The 21,552-nt window shown below is 31.7% G+C and overlaps 2 protein-coding genes across 2 annotated transcripts; both read left to right on the top strand.

The window, feature by feature from the left end:
- Positions 1-1,469: 1,469 nt before the first annotated feature.
- On the top strand, positions 1,470-7,125 carry LOC144839343 (uncharacterized). Its single transcript, XM_078694659.1, has 8 exons — positions 1,470-1,710; positions 1,887-2,768; positions 3,031-3,193; positions 3,621-3,724; positions 5,012-5,305; positions 6,118-6,299; positions 6,827-6,916; positions 7,060-7,125. Exons 1-8 carry the CDS (start codon positions 1,470-1,472, stop codon positions 7,123-7,125), a joined length of 2,022 nt encoding a protein of 673 aa, XP_078550785.1.
- Positions 7,126-8,239: 1,114 nt separating this feature from the next.
- On the top strand, positions 8,240-14,632 carry LOC144839344 (uncharacterized). The gene is made up of 10 exons (XM_078694660.1): positions 8,240-8,439; positions 9,155-9,343; positions 10,566-10,727; positions 10,836-11,105; positions 11,572-11,652; positions 12,263-12,473; positions 12,868-12,894; positions 13,549-13,575; positions 13,693-13,983; positions 14,324-14,632. Exons 1-10 carry the CDS (start codon positions 8,251-8,253, stop codon positions 14,596-14,598), a joined length of 1,722 nt encoding a protein of 573 aa, XP_078550786.1. The 5' UTR covers positions 8,240-8,250; the 3' UTR covers positions 14,599-14,632.
- The last annotated feature ends 6,920 nt before the right edge of the window (positions 14,633-21,552 follow it).

Raw genomic sequence — 21,552 nt, forward strand, 5'->3', positions numbered from 1 at the left:
ATGCTTAATTTATGCCGTTACCCATTGGTCTTCTTGTAAAAATTCAGTTCTTATCATTTGCTATTTATTAAACAGACTCAAAGCCAGTGATACCAATGAACAGAGAAGAAGGTGAGTTTACTTGTAATGTTTACCATAATAATGCAATTCAATTTAAATAAGATACAGTAATCAACTGAAAAGAACGTAAACATTTAAAAATATAGTCTTGGCAAATCAAATCAACTTGAAAAGGAATATAAAGTGTATATCTATTCATCTTAGAAATAGGAAACTGTTAATATAGTTAATACAATTTCCATTTTATAATCCAGTACTTGTTGAATTCACTGATTGTCAAAAATAAACCTGCAACAATAATTATAAAATATAATCATTGAATTTCGAAGCCGGTCAATAATAAAGCTGCTACTGTACAATAATTGCTTTGTACACAATTATAAGGTTTCTTGGAACTAACGTTACTATGAACTATTTATATCAGTTTTGGATGAAAGTGAATGATGTTATTACCCTTCACAATTTGGGATATATCAAACAGGTATGACTGTACAGTGTATCACTTATAATATCAAACACTTTTAATTCATACTGTATATCACATATAATAATATTAATCAGTATGCCCATGATAATTGTCTATAGTAATTAACCTTAAATTTTTACTTCTGAAGTATATGTTTGATAGTAATAAAAATCAGACAAACTGAAGAAGTAAACTAACTATAATAAGATGCTAGAATTTATAAACCGATTTTGGATTTAATGATAAATTTACAAGTACAGTAAATGGGATCCTTGTCTACAGCATGTCATTCCCACCATAGTAAACATATCCGCTCTTTCAATATTCCTTCAATAGGCTAAGGTTCGTATGCCTATACAGTGCACCAAACCGTCATTGATATGGATAAAGAGAGATGTTATAACTAAGATAAATAAAAATATGTCTTAATGTTATATATTTTAGTTTTTAATATAATAATTTCACTTTCACACTCATACAAGTTTTAGGTTTATTTTATTTTACTCTAAAGTGGAACTTAATTTCTATTGTCATAAAAATCCTTTGTGATAATTATATTTTTCTGTTTGCTGCCCTCTGTTGAGCATATTTTAAAAATTAAAGTTTCATATTCTGAAAATTATTACCGTAATCATAAATTATATTTGGTCACACTCACTCTATAAAGCTTAATTATGATTGCGTGACAAAAACCATTATAACAATAAAGTTAGATAATTTTAATTAATACAAAAATAAAAACATAAAAATAATTAGAGGAATGCAAAACATTTAACAATTTTATGAAATACCACATAATAAATTAATGTAATAATATACTGTATTAATAAAACTTTATATAGTTTAATCAAGCTAAAAATCTTTATATTTAGAAAAGATACAACAATATCTGCTTCAAACACAAAAGGAATTTCGTAGACAGGCCAGGAGATTTACACCAACAATGCGTGGTAGATACAAAGTTGACATTTCACAGATGTTTACCGATATGGAACTACTGAAAGAAGCTAAAAACAATAAAGGCTGCAAACCAACAACATTAGAAGAAGTGGTAGATGTAATCAGTTGCATACCTGGATGTAGAGCTTTTATAGATGGTGAAGGAGGAATTGATAAAACTACCTTATTAAGGCATTTATCATACAACTGGGCTACGTCTGGTCAATCAAATAAAGTGTTTGAAGGTAAAATTTTATTTCTTTTAAGCGTAAGAGATTTAGAAATAAACGACGACATCATTGATCTGATTGTAAAGCAACTAGATATGGAAGATTTCAATTTAGACACAGATCTTCCAAGCGATCCAAGGTTGATTAAACGATTCATCAAGAAACATGACGATAAGTGGTGTTACTATTAGATGGGCTAGATGAATTGAAATTTAATAATCCAAGCGTAATCCGTCTTTTCAAAAACAACAACTTAGAGAAGAGTACTGTAATACTTACATCAAATCCAGAAAACATTGAGGCATTCATAAAAGAGTGTGACATACATGTAAGAGTTAAGGGATTTAACAATCAGAGCATAGGAAAGTATATTGACAAACACTTCAAGTATTTTGGAAAACCAGAATTGGGAGAATCCCTCAGAGTAGAATTAGGTATTGCCACATGGGCCAGGCAAAAAGCATATTCAATGTGCAAAAATCCAATGACTTTGATGATGATATGTTTGCTGTGGGAAGACCGTCAAAGTCTTCCTGAAAATAATGCAGAACTTTTTAAAGAACTATTTCGTACCATTTTTAATCAGTTTAACAAACACAGACTGTACAACAGAATTAATACATTTGAAGATGCTCCAGCTGAATATATAAACGCTATGATTCTGTTAGGAAAGTGTATGTATAACGGCTTGAAAGTAAACCAACTTTCAATAAACAAAAGAGATTTGAAAGCTAACACAGATATGGTTGACCTGGCCCTAAAACTGGGGTTTGTATATGAAGAAGCACCATTTTCAAAATCCAGCTTTAGTCAGATATTCATGCCTTCTCACAAGTTGATAGCAGAGTCATTGGTAGGATTTTACTTGTGCAAATTATGTGAAAGTGAACACACAGAGGGTGAAAGTACAGGAGATGTAAGGCAATTACTTACTCCTTTGGATGATAATGAATGGAAGATGATAAGAGAAAGTAAGAATCTAAAGGTGGCAAGAGAGTTTGCAGTTGGTTTTCTTGGTACTACTACAATGTTACAGCATCCAAGTATATTACAAAAGCTCAGCAACTTTGATGGTAAGATATTGGTATTTTTTAAAGTATTCTATTTTATATTATTATTATCAACTGTTATTTACAAAATAAAATGTAACGGTTATTTTAATTAAATAACCTATACAAATTGTGTATTATAAAATCATTCTAAAAGCAAATTAACAAGGATTACAAAGATTTAAAAAAGTGAGAGGTATTAATTAAGTGTCCAATGTGAATGCATAGTAATAATAAATATATAATAACTTTATTATAAACTACTATTAAATCCTTATTTTTTAAGATTCCACTCCAATTGAGATACGGGCTCGAGGACTAGAAGCAATTAGAGCTTACAATGAAGCCCTGGAAGAAGGGGAAATTGTAGTTAAACAAGGCAGAGTTATTTTTGTAGGTCTTGAGGAAGTAGGAAAAACTTCTACTATCAATTCTTTACTAAGGAAAGGGTAAGAAAATCTAGAAATAACCTCTTTTTAAACACCAATTGTGGTGTTAATGTTGTTTGAGTTAATTTTTTACCCTCCTAATATCACTATTAAAGTATAATGAGATGGTTTTGGGTTGAAGCTCTATCTACAGTCTCGGGAGAAATGTCTGTGTAAATTTTAGCTTCAATAAGCATTTAAACATAATTTCCTCTCAGTTTTAGCCATTTTTATTATTATGGATTTAAGGGAATAATGACGGAAAAACATACCTTATACACAATATAACAACATATGCCAGTGCCATGGCAACCAATTGGTTGCATTGGGGCACTAATTTTAATCGTTAAAATATAGGCAGACAATAAGAAAACAAAAAATACTGTATGGCCATTGTTTAGTTTAAAAAAAAATTATTTAATACAGTAAATATTTATTTTTTCTGTAGTTTTAATCCAAACCATGAAGTAACTAATGGTATAGCAGAAACAAGAACAGTGTACATTCAAAGGGAACATGAAACAATTTTGGAAGAACAATCACCAGAGACTTGTAAGTAACATGAGAATTGAAACCAAAAAATTTGCAAAATACAAAATTAGTAACCAAATTAGCACCAAAGAGAGAGAGAGGCACAGGATTGGTTGCTATAGCTATTCATTCTAGCCAATCCTGCGTTTGAGTACAAAGACCTTGTCCCAGACTTGTTCCATTCTTATCCTATTTAAAGACCCCTTCCCTGCAAATTTGGACGTTTTTTGGAAAATAATACATATATATCACTTTAAAAACATTAAACCATGTCATTCCTTGTCTTAAATGTACGTTTTATGGTAAATTATGATAAAAAGTGAGAAACAATGCACTACCTAAGTAGCTCGCGGCGATCGACCTCTCGTGGACGGTCTTAGGCCTAGCCTAGCTAGGCTTAGTTTTGTAGGCCTAGCTGGCAAACATCGGTAACGTACGAACATCGTACGCTAGCTATATACCTAGCCTGACGTTGTATAGTTGCTGCATTAATTGTCTTTCTATTTTTGCCAGACTCCGTTGATACAAATTGGGAAAAACCCGGTATTTTCGCTGAAAAGTTAGGAGTCTTCCATTTGTTTTGGCCTCACGATCGATCGAAAAGTGGGTGAATTACAGGTGAAAAACAAAAATATCAATCCGCGCGCAATGCATTTTGGGATTTATAGCGTGCCGCTATAATTATTAGAATCGACTTATTTTTCACATTTTTAACCGTTTAAAGACGAAAAAAGTTATCGCAAAGGACCATATAGTATTATTTTTACATTAAATATAGTTTGTGATCTTAAATTAGATCTAAAAAACGTAGGGAAGGGGGCTTTAAAAAAGTAGTTTTTTTTTATTTTTTTTAAATTTTTTTTTTTATTTATTTTTTTTTATTTATTTTTTTATTTTATGTCTTTAGGCAATGTGGCCAAGGATTACCAATAGTGAATTAATCACTGTCCTATCAGATAGGTGGTAATCCCCCTGATACAGGGGCTATTTTGTGAACCAGTTCACCGGGGTAACCCCCTACTCTTTTCAAATAATGAACTGGGTTCTTTAAAGTGCACACAGGTTATAACTGTGTACACTGGACCTACGGTTTATAGTCCTTATCCGAGAAGACTTGTTTCACCACCAGAACTAGGAGCGAGTCGGCCTCGAACCCTTGCCGATGTTGTTGGCTCTTTAGGTACGGTAAACGGCGCCCCTGCCTTAACCGCTCGGCCATTTGACTCGCTAGTAGCATTCTTAAAATAATACTGTGTATATATAGAAGCATTACAATAATATACAAAAGTAAATTACACTTCTTTTAAGCTTCTGAAATGTATGAGAAAGCAGTTGCCAGAGAAGTGGTGAAACGAGTAAAAGGAAAGCAAAATGCAACAGCATCATCCACAGAAAATAGTTCTGATGACAAGCATGACGTGGAAGAGAAAAAAATTAAAACAGCATCAACAGAAAATGCTTCTGATAACAAGAATAGAATGAAAGAAGTTGCAAGAGCTTCAGCAAAACAGGCTTCTGGCAATTATGAAGACAAAATAGAAGAACAGTCAACAGAAAATCCAGCAAAATCAACTGAAACAGAAGAAAGCAAAATGGATGAGGGTAATAAAAAATGTTAATAGGAATTTCAAGTGCAGGGCGTATTATTATTACATTTCACACCTAATATTTTCACTGTCTGCTCTACCAAAACTTAAAGCACTGAATTTTACATGGGCTGACTTGTGACCTGGGCTTTGATATTCGATTTAAGATGGAAGAGGTGGTTAAATTGAATAGAAGTTTACTTTTAAAACAGTTGGTGTCTTCGAATGTTTGATCCATAATTCAAAACAAATATACTTTGCCTCTTTTAATTTTTTGTTTTTTAAAACTATGGGCCTCTGTGTCTTGAAAAAACTAGACCTATTATTTTCAAGGCACCTCTGCTCATGTTTTAACCAGAAACTATATTTGTTATTATTCTCAAAACAAACTCAATGAAAGAGGAACATCTTAAGAGGCATGTGCCAAATTCTCCTCTTAATAATTGACAAGGTTTTTTTTCAAGATATATGGCAATTGAAAAGTCACTATGACAAGTATTCTTGTCAATCAGGAAACGAAAAGTCGAGTAGAATCATTAGAAAAGCAAACTCAGGACCTGAAATCATCAGAAACGTTGATATTCTGTAGATCCTTCGTTATTTTCACTTTCATTTCTAAAAATTAAATTGTCTGACAATGTACTTTTCTACAATAATTATTAATTTTAATTACCATTTATAAAATAATTAGAATCCTATAAAAAATTATCCCAAAAAAAGGCCTATAGAAATTACATACAGAAACATGATATTGATATTTTATTTGTCAACTAATACAATATTTTAACATTTTTAATTTATTTAAATTACAAACAACCAAAAATATAGAACAAGAAAAATTTCAGAAAGACGGAAGTGATGACAAGACAAAGACTCCTTCAAAAAGAGAAAAAGAATTAATAGAGATTGAGTTTCAGAAACAAGGAAGTAATGACAAGGTGACTAGCGACAAGTTTTTGATGAATATCTGGGATTTCGGAGGACAACAAATTTATCATGTGGTGCAGCGGGTAAAGTAGTTACATTTCATTACATGAAGCCCTTTTCTCACAGACATGCAAGCAAAATGCAGGGAATATAAATATACATATTGAATATTCCACCCGATGCCTGAATGACCCATTCTGACAGAAAGTCAGACCCATTCTGACAGAAAGTCAGACCAGCATGGTTTTAGTTTATATATATTCCCAACACATATTTCTGTGAGAAAAGGCCTAACAAGTTAGTTCTGCCTGCACAGGTCTTCCTCCTCAAATATAAGACAAAAGCAAAAGTTAGGAAAGGCCAACACTAATGTCGTAAAAAAATAAAAAAGTAAAATGTTATTAAGAATTCTAGTACTATGGTAAAATATCTATCGCAAATCTATAATAAATTTATTAGTAGTAGTTGTAGACATGACATTTTTAAATCTAAAAATTAAAACACTATGAAACAAAAACCCTATATAATTCTAAATTTAAATGTTATTGATAATCAAGCATTATAATATACTTACCATTCATTGAATGTCACTGTTTTATTAATCTCATAGCTCTTCATGGTATCTTTTGCTGTTGTATGCGTAGTATTCAACCTTTGTGATGATCTTGATGCCCAAGCTAAAGTTTTTGATCCAACAACTGTAAGCTCAGTTTTATTAGTTTTTAAACACTATTTTCAATTCCTTTATTGTGATTGCTTTATAGGGAAAAATGTATACCTCTGCTCTGAACACATCTTAAAGTTTTAAGACTTATCAATTAGCTTCTCACATGTTATCCATAGACAATCAAGAAAAAAAGTACATCAATAATGAACATTCTTTTCCTGCATTACTCAATAAATGAATAACAATTACGTTTTTGTCAATTGTTGATCAAAGTAATTAAAATTGAGTGTTCTACAAAATTTTTTTTTTTATCATATATACTTATAAAATTTAGGGTGAAAAGTATGACCACCGAATGACAAATCTGGAGTTCATTCTTTCTTGGATTTGTTCCATATACACAAACAGTAGACCTGATGCAAAGACAGAAGGTGGTACATCTTGTCCTCCTGTATTACTGATAGGTACACATTTAAATGGTCTTAAAGGAACTGAAGCAGAAAGGAATTGTAAGGTAAAATAAAAGTTTAACAATGAAGAAACTATTCAGTAAACTGGAGAACTAATTTGATATTGATATTTTCAAAAACAACTTGAAGAATGTTCACTGTAAATGTTTACTAGAACTTTTTACAGCCACGTTTTTATATTTTGAGATAGCAAATGTTAGTGCCATTATTATTTTTATCACTTTTACACCGCTTAGCTTAGAACAAACCCGTGTCGCATCCGGATATATTTCTCTTTCACACCTGATTCATTAACCCCGGAATGACACGGGTTGCATGCATTTACACTGAAAAATACCAACCTGTGTAAATGTTCTAGATTAATAGAAATATCGCCCTTTCACACATGAAGAGACACTCTAGTAACGGTCTGCTCATTATCCTACCATCCTCCTACAATTTGTTTTTCATGGCAATACAAAAAAATTGATTATACTCGTGAAGAATAATATTTCTTTAAATAATAATGAATAATAACCATTAATTGAATACTATAGTCAGCGAGGATAGCAACCAACCAGGAAAACATATACAATGGGACTGTTTTTCTGCGTCCCAGGTATGACTCGGGTTAGACAATTCCAGATCATCTCCGTATTTATGCTGGCGGTGTAAAAGGGGTATTTGATTTTTTTTATTATTTTATTTTTTTGGTTGTAAGTAGTACACACATAAGATTGTTCTAATTTTACAAATTTTGGAAATAAAGTTATATATATGAATGTTAGATAATTAATCTGTTAAAGTTTATCATACACTATGATAACAAAATATTAAAATGTATAATTAACTTTATTACAGCTTGCAGAAATAAAGAAGAGAATTTGGAAAGCCCTGAAAGGCAAACCATACAGAGCTATGGTGTGTTCAACTATCTTTGTCATTGAAAACAGTGTATCATTTGCAGAGAGTAATGCTTCTGACATTATTAAGGAAATACTGGATTTGTTAAAGAAAATGATCCGCACTTTGCCAATAAAATGGCTAAAATTCCAGAAGGAAATAAAAAGCTTGAAACAGAAGTCCATATATTTACCAATTTCTCAGGTAGACAAAAATGTTTTTAAAATAATATTTATTCTAATTAGGTTATGTTAAAAATTGTTTTCCTCCTTAAACATAGACGAATTCATTGTGTTCATGCAATTTGATTGGTTAATTACATATCACGTGTCATTTGGAATTAGCCCTACTCATAAAAAAGGGATATCTAATGGTGATAATAATAAGACGACTCGTCGGGCTTCGTTGTACGACGCTGTCTGAGTTGGCCTTTACAAAACAAATAATTAAAGTTTTGTATTCGTTGAATGGAGATAATATTTCAATCGTTGAAAACTGCTCTATTCCTAACGAGGCGAAGCTGACTTTAAAACATAGAAGTCAATTTAGTCATAAATTTGTTTTATAACACGCCTACTTTTATTCAAGCTATATCTATCGTATATCTATCGATAATACTTTTTCGTTAGATAGGGTTAATAATTCCAAATGACACGTAATTGACCAACCAAATTGCAAGAATACAATCAGGTCTGTTTTATTTTTTTTTTAATAATCTATAATGCCCTTTGTGTTGTAAGATGCAAGATTCTGATGGAATTAAAAATATCAAATAATCTAATTCTAATAATTTATCTTTCTTTTTTAGCTTTTGTTAAAAAATGATTTTTTATTTCTGTTACAATATTAAACTCTACAAGCTTTAGAACTATTATAGCTTTAGATTATCATCAGGATTTAATCAATTTACTTCTTTTAGATCTTTGAAATATTAAAAGACTGTAAAGTTACAAAAGACCACAACGTTCTGCTTGACTATTTGCATGACATCGGCGAGATTCTCTACTACCCAGGTGATGAGGCACTAAGAGATATAATAGTAATAGACTTGATGGGACTAGTTGACATGTCAACAACAATCATCACTGTTATAGATCCAAAGCTTCAGGTTAGCAAACAAATTAAAAACACATTATTGAAGTAAGATATGAACTCAACGTAACATGCACATGCTATATATTAAGCTACAGTATGCTGTACTATGAACAGCATAGTCGTAGACATACACTCTAGCCATCTAGCCAGGCATTTCAGTTAATCTAAAAAGGCAATTTGTACCGTTCAACCGTTTACAGTATTATTGTAAACAGTTTAGTTAATGGTTAGTTTTATTTTACGCAACACCCATCTATTCAATTGCTTGAATATGATGACTTTTAAAAAAATTGAAAACAATTTCATATGTCTGAAAGAGAATTGTTAGAGCAATAAATTTAGGAGAAAATTGATATATAAAATGGATGCAAGAAACGCTCTATTGAATGTGATGAACTGTGACAAAAAGATAAAAATCCAATTTTTAAAATTCGAATGGACATATGTCATAACATCTTGTCGGTTCAAATTTTACATAAATTCATATCTAAATCATTAGCTTTTATAATAAGTCACCATTGATAATGAAGAGCTATAATCGATTCAAAATAGGCTTATTTTTACACAAATTTGCATGAAATTACCCATTTTGACGTTATTATTTCACATTTATAATTCATCAAAAATCAAAGGAATTTATTCCAAAAGTATAAAGAACAAAAACGCTACGTACAAGTTTTGTGCATAAATGCGCCGGCAACATGAACAATTTGAAATACTCAAAATGTCCTAACCTGAAATTGATTTAAGATTAGATTAAAAAATTTGAATTCATAGTGAATCTTAGAATTTCGGGAAATTGCGAGTAGTTATGCTACTTGACTATATTCTTGACAATTCTTTACATAGAGCAATATCCCAATTATAAATTAAATATGTAAAAGTGAGGAAATAAATTTGTTGTCGGCAGTATAGACATATATCATTCAAATTTAATTATTAACATATTTCAAATTGTTTGGGTCCAAAAAATAAGGTCCCTTGTAACACTCTCGCCAAAAGAAGTGAAAAGAAATTTACACCATTATGAGAAATCATGTTCTTTATTAAGAGACAAATATAAGTAAATACTATTAATATAAATGTCTTAATGAAAGTTTAGTGGTCAATCTGTAGGTCATGGGTTCTATCAAGAACAACTTTCACAAGTATTTGTTGATTTGGTACCAATTATCTTTTATTTACTAAAATTAATTGACAAGATAACATTTTCATTTTTTTTATAAACATAATAGGATAAAGATATGAGAGATGCCTGGGATGAACTGGAAAGGGGAATTTTAAAAGGTGAATTGTTGGAACATCTGTTGAAGAATTTCAGTAAATCTGTGACTTTGAAGGACTTCGTCTCTCTTATGCAAAAGTTTGGTCTAATGTGTGAACGAAAAAGTACAAAGGTATTGATAATATACAAAAGTTGCTCTGTTAAAACTCATCTTTAATTTTTTATTTATTTTCAAAAAAATCTATATACTTGTCTCAAATTCTTCATTTTTTTTTAACAGAATGATGAACGAATTTTCTATGTTTTTGCATGTTTGAAACCAGAAGCCAAAGAACTGCAACAAAGAAAGCATGCAATTTCGCTCTTTCATGATTTTGGTAGCTATCTTCCAGATGATCTATTTCAACGTGTTGCAACAAAATTCATTGAGAAATTTCAAATGGAAGATTATGAACCTCACCTATCCTATGAGCATGTAGAATTGAATATTGATGCTGATCATCTAGTCATTCTATATGTGACTAACATTAATCATTGCCGTATGTTACAGGTAAATATTATAATTGGTACAGACCACTCAACATGGAAAAATTAAATAGAGGGAGGTGTATGAAATTATGAGAGTATACTTGAGTACTATGAAATCTAAAAAATTGGGAGAAATAGCATTTTGGCAGGAGATGACTCAAATATCTAGAGACTACCAACATTGTTTGCTTAATATCTGTATATGGTGGTTCCAAAGCTTACGATTCAAAAACACATCAACATGCCCCTTCAAAATCAGGTTTTAAAGTCTAGTTTTTTAAAATTTTACTAAATGGTCAGTGAAATCAATGAATCAACTGTAAATAATCAAGATTATGTAAATTTCAATTAGATGACAGTTGTATGGATGATAGGGGTCAAAGAAATTCTTTCAACTTCTATTAAAGTGTAAAATATCAAGCTACCAGATAAAAACCACAAAATTCAGTGTGTGCCAAACTGTTTACAAGGTTCTGTTTTAATTTCAGACAACAATAGTCAGAACAGAGAGTTACACTTCAGAACAGTGTACAGAAGACCTCGAGCCACTACCTGAAACCTGTCAAAAGGTAGACTTATAAATATTAAAATGCTAAACAATAGATGAGAATTATGTCCTTGCAAATTAGGTGAATAACCAAATACAGTACAGTACAGTTTTGTTCCTCCCACTGATGCCAGTCGCATCCAAGAGGCAGTCTTCTCTAGCATCCAAATATATGCTGGGTCCGACTGTTGAAGGGCTTCCTTGACTGGGTTAGCTTCTTAGCTTGACTAGGATCGCAGTGAATGAGATTGCTTAATTGCTGGATAGTATGGTTTTCGGGCTTGTGCAAAGAGCATTCGTTTGATATGAAATTGTTTCATGTTTGAAATAAAAGTAAATTGTACTACATTTGACTACAAATAATAATGGGCCAATGTAAAAATAATGAATAGGACATCTGCATATCAAGCAGAAGGTTCCAGGTTCGATCTCGGTTGGGGCGAATTTTTTTCATTCTCACAGATTTCCTCATCTTACTTATCATTTCAAATTAATTAATTAAATTTCTGCCTATCACCGGGCGGTTTAGAATTAATTTTCTGTGCCTGATGTGTTTATATATATCTATAAGATCTTGAGAAAGATGAAAACTTTGTTTTGTGATTTATACATTAAATACTATAATTTTGTAGGTCCTTCGTTTCCTTAAAGAAGAATTGAATGTATTCAGTCAGAAGGATGCTCGAGGTCTAGAAGTAAGGATGTATATCCCTTGTGTTTGTAGTACAAATGCTCATATGCATCGTATTCGCAAGTTTGACAAAGATAAGTTACCTTGTGGAAGCAATCACATGGAAGTGAAACTTTATCGTAAATTGTTTGGCGAAAATGAACTACCAAAAGGTAAACTTGTATCTTTTTTGTGTGAAAACAATTTTAAAATAAATAAAATGCAGAAATGCGTAGATCTGAGCTGTGTTAAGCTTTGATTAGTTTCTTTTAACTATATCTTATCACCTTTTGTCAATGATATGTTTATGTTGTTTTTTTGTTGGCAATAAATCAGTTATATATGTTATCAGCCATTAGAATTGATTCTCCAACAAACCTAAAAATATATTAAACTTCAAGATCTTGTCTATAGATCTGGTAAGTATAATATTTGATCAGTTGTTATACAATAATTAAATATACCTGCAAAATACTATAATTTTTTACATTTTTTTTTTTAACCAGCAGTACATAATAACAATGTGCGATAAATTATTGATGAATTTATATATTTATATCATTATAGCTTGTACTTCACAGTCTCAAGATGAAGGTAAGTAGTTTTGTACCATTTATAGTTAATTAGGATAAAACTCACACAAATTAAAATGTAATTGTGGTGTTTTTATGGCAAAATAAAACAACATGTGTAGTCTATTCTGTCAAATTTAAATACCATATTTATTTGAATAAATGCCCCCCATAGAAGATCATTTTGAATAAACAACCCCATCAATATTTTTAGTTGTAATACTTCTGTCTTTAATGTCATTTTTAATAATATATAAATCTGTTTGTTTTCCTTGTTCTTTTTTATGTAAATCAAATGTATATTTTATGGCGATCCTGTATTGGTGTTTTTCTTGATACACTGTTGGATCTTGAATAAATAAATAAAATAAAAAAATAAAAACCGATCTGAACAATAAACACGGTATGTCATATTTCATATGTGGCCAAGATATTGATTGATCACTTTATATGTTACACAATATTTTAACAGATGGGTAAAAATACTGTGCTTAATTACCAGTAGACCTATAGTAGTATACAATGTGTAATTAACCCAAATACTTTAGTATAAACTATAATGTACTGTAAGTTGTAATTCACAAGTTTATGTGATTTTTATGACAATAATTATCCCGCAACATAATAAAAATGTGCATATGTTGTAAATCAATTTTGTATCTATTTATTTTTATAGCTAGACCATCACAGTCTCATATCAAAGGTAAGCTGTTTTAGAAGATTATGGCATTAAGAATCCAAGTATTGTTAATTTATCAGTTGGATAAATTTATAGAGGAAGTCTTCCAAGTTCTTACAGCAATTTTTCTATTTATTATAGGTTATGTGGATGATAAAATTATTAGAAAAATATCTGAGGAAATCTATGGCTGGAAACTGTTTGGTGTTCGTTTGGGGATGAGTTGGACTAAAGTGAAAAAGATATCTGATAGTGAAATGGATCCAAATAAAGCAGCCGAAAAGATGATGATTTATTGGAGGAACAACAATATTAGTGAAGAGAATCAACTTGAAGTAGTTTGTATTGCTCTTATTCAACATGGCTTCAACAATGTTGCTAATATGTTTCAGAAGGATATCAAAGAAAGACCCCAAATAACCAAACTAGCAGGTATAAATAACAAAAATAAAAATCTCACATTTATTGTTTTTTATTGACATTTTTCAAGCACATTATTTTGATTAATATTTATTTCACATGTATTCGATTTGTTGTCTGCAACAAAAGTAGCTTTGTATATTGTGAGTTTGCATAGTGTTATATAACATTTCAACTTTACTGTTTAAGACAGATCTTTACTGTAATGTGCATGGTGAATTAAGTACTAGCCCAAGGAAAAATGTATAGTAAATTTAGCATAGGGGTGTGGGTAAATTTTGTTACAGGTGAATTCTAGTTTTTTACTCATTTTTTATAATTTTTAAATGTCTCTTTTAATTTAATTCCACAGGAGAGTTAACAGACTTAGAATTCTTAATGATATCTGAAAAGATGGACGAGCACTGGCAAAATTTTTGTTGCAGGCTTTCTATTGACCTTGCAGAAATACGCCAGATTGAAGCAAAGTTTTCAAAGGAAATTGTAGAATCAACCATTGAAGCACTGGTACGATGGAGAGGAAAGCAGAAAAGCAGTGTACACCAGTGGGAAAAAATAAAAGTAATCTTGGAGGATATGGGAAAAATGAATATTGTTGATGAACTAGAAGCTAAAAAAACCCCTTGAACAAATTTAAGTAACAAGTCTTACTTTCCTATCATCTCAGTGATGCCAATTTCAGGGTTATTTTGTGGGGCAGATACTTAGTATTTGCGAAGCGAATTTAGGTAAAAATGACACCCTCTTATGCTCGGAAATGGTACTCTCGCACATAAAATTCATTATAAATGGCACGTACTACTTGTTGGCCCGGAAATAACACTTCCGCACAGAAATCTATCTGGTAAACACAGGTGACATAACATTTTTTGCATATATTAGATGCGCATGTTCTGTGTGGGAACCGCCGATTGTTTGATCGTTATTCACACAGAGTGGCGTGTTTTTGTTTTGACTTGCGTTCAATGCATACCATATAGCCTATACATGCACTGTCAAACAAATGGTAATTTAAAATATTAAATTAAATGCAATGTAGAATGCAGTATTCAGTCGATAATATACGAAGATGTGGGGAACCCTCTGTACAACCCTCTTCCTTTAAAAATTAAGAATAACATTTTTTCATTTTATAAAAATAACAGAACTTTAGCATAGGTACAAATCTCCAAAAGCGGCACACACAATAATATTAAGCCGTGCAACTCGCTATACTAATTATTGACCATTTAAATAGCCCTATATAAAATTGATTAGTCCTGTATTGTCATTCATTGATTATTTTACGAAGAATACCTATTTTTTCTCTCTTTTAAATACAAATACGTGTTCTCATTTAAGTTATTAAATTATCTGGGCGTAGAAAGCGTTATTAAGCCAAAATGGTATTTTCATTGTAGAAAACTGTTACAATTCCTTCTCCGGGATAATGGTATAGTTTGTTCAATGTACCTAAAACCTAAAATCGTCATTATTCCTTTTCGTAACGCTGTTTATGTGTGTAATGAATTGAAACAATTGAAGAATTCCTGAATGGAACTACTAAAAAAAACTAAGTGTCGTACTCAGTTATCACGCATAGTGAAATACGTGAATTAGTACAGGCTTTGTTATCAGTGATTCGTTGAAAATCGATATTTGAGGGTGTTCCCTAAAATAGAAATTAAGAGATACGTTTCAAACCGTTATTCTAGGCTAGAAAAAGACTAGAATAGAAACAGATACGTTCTTAGAATTCCCCAACGGAACTACTAAGAAACAAAGATAACAAAGCTAAGTGTCATACTCTGTTATCACGCTAGTGAAATATGTGAATTAGTACAGGCTTTGCTATCAGTGATTCGTTGAAAATCGATATTTGAAGGTGTTCCCTAAAATAGAAATCAAGAGATACGTTTCAAACCGTTATTCTAGGCTAGAAAAAGACTAGAATAGAAACAGATACGTTCTTAGAATTCCCCAACGGAACTACTAAGAAACAAAGATAACAAAGCTAAGTGTCATACTCTGTTATCACGCTAGTGAAATATGTGAATTAGTACAGGCTTTGCTATCAGTGATTCGTTGAAAATCGATATTTGAGGGTGTTCCCTAAAATAGAAATCAAGAGATACGTTTCAAACCGTTATTCTAGGCTAGAAAAAGACTAGAATAGAAACAGATACGTTCTTAGAATTCCCCAACGGAACTACTAAGAAACAAAGATAACAAAGCTAAGTGGCGTACTCTGTTATCACGCTAGTGAAATATGTGAATTAGTACAGGCTTTGCTATCAAGGATTCGTTGAAAATCGATATTTTAGGGTGTTTCCTATAATAGAAATTAAGAGATACGTTTCAAACCGTTATTCTAGGCTAGAAAAAGACTAGAATAGAAACAGATACGTTCCTAGAATTCATCAATGGAACTACTAAGAAAACAAAAATAACAAAGCTAAGTGTCGTACTCTGTTATCACGCTAGTGAAATACTTGAATTAGTACAGGCTTTGCTATCAGTGATTCGTTGAAAATCGATATTTTATGGTGTTCCCTAAAATAAAAATTAATAGATGCGTTTCAAGCCGTTATTCTAGGCTAGAAAAAGACTAACTAGAATAAAAACCGATACGTTGAGATACGTTATCCTAATGTTACACTAGGATAGAAATAGGACTTTACTTTGTTAGGCTTGTGTTAGGGTCCGTAGGTTGCTAGTACCCACTATGCCTAAATCTGAATGTGTTAATTATAGGGGGTCCCACCTCAATGACCCAAGTTTGATCTTATAGCTCTTCTTCAAATATTATCATGTGTGCCATGTTTCTAATATTACAAATGAAGCATACACTGTAAAACTCATTTATTTATTTACTTTTTATTCATAATGAATGAAGAATTATCATGCTAGTAATGTGAATTTTAAAGATATATTTGTCCACCTGAAAAAAAAGTCGCATAATATGTAAAATATGATATTTAAATAATTATGAAGAACTGAATTTAGGTGGAATACAGAAAGTTTAAAAAAAAATGCACTACCATTTCTAACGAATCTACTCAATGAATAGTGATTTTAACAGTTTCAGGGCACACCTCTATATTTATTCCATCAATTTGAACTGATAATCAATGTAATAATAATAGTGTAAATAATATAATTTGTGTATGCTTTCTGTATATACTATACATTTTTATATTGTATTTTTATATATTAATGTGTTTTTCTACTTTGTTGCTGACGTTTCTTTTTAATCTGTTTTTAACCATGTTAATTTGGCATACCAGCCACGATAACAATTGATTTGAATAAACCATAATAAATAAATAAAATATGTCGTACAATGTTATTCTGTATATTGCTTAAAGACACCTTCCCTACGTTTTTTAGATCTAATTTAAGATCACAAACTATATTTAATGTAAAAATAATAATATATGGTCCTATTGCGATAACTTTTTTCGTCTTTAAATGGTTAAAAATATGAAAAATAAGTCGATTCTAATAATTATAGCGGCCTACAAAACTAAGCCTAGCTAGGCTAGGCCTAAAGACCGTCCACGAGAGGTCAGTCGCCGCGAGCTAGTGCATTGTTTCTCACTTTTTATCATAATTTACCATAAAACGTACATTTAAGATAAGGAATGACCTGGTTTAATGTTTTTAAAGTAATATATATGTATTATTTTAAAAAAACGTCACAAATTGTAGGGAAGGTGTCTTTAAGCTTGTTCCCACTAGAGACGCAATGTAAGAATGTAAATGCAACACCAGCCAGTTAACCAATGACAAGCAACAGTTTGATATTCCATTGTCAAATCACTAATAGGCCTACCTCTTTTACAATGCCAAGCTTAGAACAAACCTGTGTCGTGTCAGCGCCAGTATGGCTGTTATGTCACGTACGGCGCTCCATATGAGCCCCCTCGTTGTTGTTGTTCTATATACAAATGTTTACTGTTTGCTTTGTTAATAAAGTTACATTATTGTTATACCTCAAGTATCGGTTATTCAGTTGTATTATCTGTGTGAGTATTGTCTATATTATTACCAAGTTCCATTTCAATCCATGGACAAATTTGAACCGGAATAAAGTTGTTGTCAAGGCAATATCGTATGATGTTTCGGTCAAAGAACGAATTTGTCTAACCAAGCATTTAAATGTAAACACACAGAATGAATTACTTTGTTTACATAATTTCTTTCCTTTTCCATGAATCAATCCTCAAGATGGTTAACCACGGGTGTGTAGAAAGCGACGACCTCGAATTGGACGATCCCAACGACCCGGGCGACCTCGAATTGGACGACCCATAACACGAAACCGACGACCCCTATAGCCTAGCCTAGCCTAGGCGTTAGGCCTAAGTGTGGTATAACATCCCGAAGCCGAACATAGCCAAAGATCTTTAAACCATACCTTATATAATACTCGCAAGCAAGCAATTGATTGAAAAAATACAGAAATATCGCCATTTGATACTGAATGTGTCGAAACGAACAAACGAACAGATATGGAACGCCAAGAGTGCATCATTAAAACTGCATTCGACTCGATTAGCACACGAAATATCATAAACATGGCAAACCAGGTCAAAACGGCCCCTTTTTCATCGGCGGGTAAGGTTTGCTCAGTGGATTGGTCATTGGTATTTCGACAAACATATTAAAAAGAAATTCAAAAGAAATAAATATTATACATTACATGGTTAAACCATGGATGTATAATTACATCTCGTCTTCATATAACGAACACTATAGGCCTACCAAGCAGCGTGTTGCGAACATGTGCATGGGGAGGGCCATAAGAAAGCTTTACATTTCACATATGCATTGTATACCGTCAAACCTTACCCGCCGCTGAAAAGGGGGCCGTTTTGACCTGGGTTGCCATGTTTATGATATTTCGTGTGCTAATCGAGTCGAATGCAGTTTTAATGATGCACTCTTGGCGTTCCATATCTGTTCGTTTGTTCGTGTCGACACATTCAGTATCAAATGGCGATATTTCTGTATTTTTTCAATCAATTGCTTGCTTGCGAGTATTAAATAAGGTATGGTTTAAAGGGATCAGGTGCCGTTTTCGGCCACCTCGACTTGTATGGACTATACCATTATAAAACGATGAGAAAATAGGGGTGTCCCATTTATTAATTGAGTGTGTTAATGTGTTAAAATACTTCTGCTTTTGTTTAGTGCATTATGTTTCGGCAACAAAGGAAAAACACCTACGCCCTGCACCTAATTTCAGTTTTCAAGTTAATACAGTATATTATGGCTCTTTATTTCTATATAATATTTATGTATCCTTCCCTAATATGGATATTAGGTGGATTCCCTAAGGTGGATATTGAATATTTTTACGGATTTATAGATACAGAAAGTATAAAGAAATTAGGTTTTTTTTCAGTTACAAATAAAAAAATATAATTTATCTAACGATAACACAGTAGTACATATTTAACAAAGATGACAGTAGTACATTTAATAAGATCTATCACATACTGATTATTAGGTAATCAGTAAAACAAATAAACATTATAATTTTTTATCAATGAATCTGTACCATTTTGTTCCCAGAAAACACAGATCGTTTGTTAAACGTAATCGAAATGTTTGACATTGCATGTTTTTAGGTTTGGTTTTTCTAAAACGTTTTAAACACGTTTTTAAATGTTTCCTCAAGCAGTACAGCCTTGTATTTAACTTCTTAACTATATGATCAACATGTCCACCCATTTAAGCTTTAGTCAAACACTACTCCCAGATACTTATAATTGTTAACAATCTCTACTTCCTTTCCTTTAATTAATGTATACTGTAAGACCAATTATGTTTTCGAAAATCAATTCTTATTTCTTTCGTTTTATTTATGTTTAGTTCAAGGAAATTGTTGCCATAATCGGTAAATCAAATAATCTCAGAAAGGTACAGAGAATAATCGTTGTTATAAGTCCAACTATAGCCGAGTCGTAGTTGTTTCTGTATCTACAATCGTTTCATTTATTTACATTTAACATTAAATGTAAATGTATCAGGTAAAACAAATAAACATATAATTACGTTAATGAATCTGTTACCATTTTTTTTTGTATCTTCATTCGTTTCATTTATTTACATTTAACATTAAATGTAAATGTATCAGGTAATCAGTAAAACAAATAAACATATAATTATGTCAATGAATCTGTTACCCTTTTGTTTCTGTATTGTAGTTTAACATGTTTTAATTCCGATTGTACTGTAGTAGTTTTTAATATGTTTTGATTCCGATTGTACTGTAGTTTTTAATATGTTTTGATTCCGATTGTACTGTAGTTTTTAATATGTTTTGATTCCGATTGTACTGTATTTAGTTGTATTGTAGGTAACATGTTTTAATTCCGATTGTATTGTAGTATTTAAGATTTTCTAATTTCGAATCCGATTGTACTAAAATTTAATGTGTTTAAATCCAGATAGGCATAACATAGTATTTAATGTTTTAATTTTGATTATACCGTAGTGTTTAGTTTAGTTTTTATATATAGTAAGTCAGTATACCTACATAGGCCTAGTTAATAATAGTACTATTGTTACAAAATCTTGGCACAGTACCTAATATAATAACATGCCTTATAAAAAGTACATGCTTGCTAGTTTTTGATGTTCTGTATTGTTCCTTGTAGTTTGTGCTGTAGGTTACATAACAGAACGATTGTATTGTCTTCCCATTCAGTAGACACCCTTCTCTACATAAAACATAATACACCACACCCCTATCATAATAATGGTATAGTCCATACAAGTCGAGGTGGCCGAAAACGGCACCTGATCCGGTTTAAAGATCTTTGGCTATGTTCGGCTTCGGGATGTTATACCACGCTTAGGCCTAGGCTAGGCTATAGGGGTCGTCGGTTTCGTGTTATGGGTCGTCCAATTCTAGGTCGTTCAAATCGAGGTCGCCCGGGTCGTTGGGGTCGTCCAATTCGAGGTCGTCGCTTTCTACACACCCGGTTAACCACAGATACTTTGAGGCGGACCGCAAATAAATTTAAACCATTTAAACAAAACAAAAAATGTTGAAATAAGAAAATAAAAGTAACTTAACAATGTAACTAAAAATAATTCCGTTTATCAAACAAATTCTCTGAGTTGAAAATTGTAATTTCCTACGCCCAGCCCTGTAGGTCCAGCTACAAGGTATAGTATTATTGTTGGTACCCCTCCATCATGACGGTCTGAAGGCCAGTCTCTAGTCATCATGTGTGGCAAAACAAAGTAAGCAGGGCTAGACTCTTGGAGGTATGTGCAAAATCTGTTTTTAAATTTACGTTACAATAACATTATTAATATCAAGAGGGCTTACCTTTTCAGTTTCAGAAATCGAGTTTGGCTTCAGTAGAATATGATTAACAATTTTGCATTCGCTCACGATCCTGACTTGTGCCACCAACCTCTTCCACCACACTCAGTCCCCAACTTAACCAAAACCAGAACAAAATGATGACCATGCTCATTGTAGGTTGGCTGTAAATCTTTGTTCTGATTGGTTATTTGATTAAAAACATCTGTACCGCATTTTTGCTTCTTCCACAAATAATTTAAGATTTTTTCTGTTAA

Source organism: Antedon bifida, chromosome 4 (assembly GCF_963402885.1).
Source record: "Antedon bifida chromosome 4, ecAntBifi1.1, whole genome shotgun sequence".
Lineage (NCBI taxonomy): Eukaryota > Metazoa > Echinodermata > Crinoidea > Comatulida > Antedonidae > Antedon > Antedon bifida.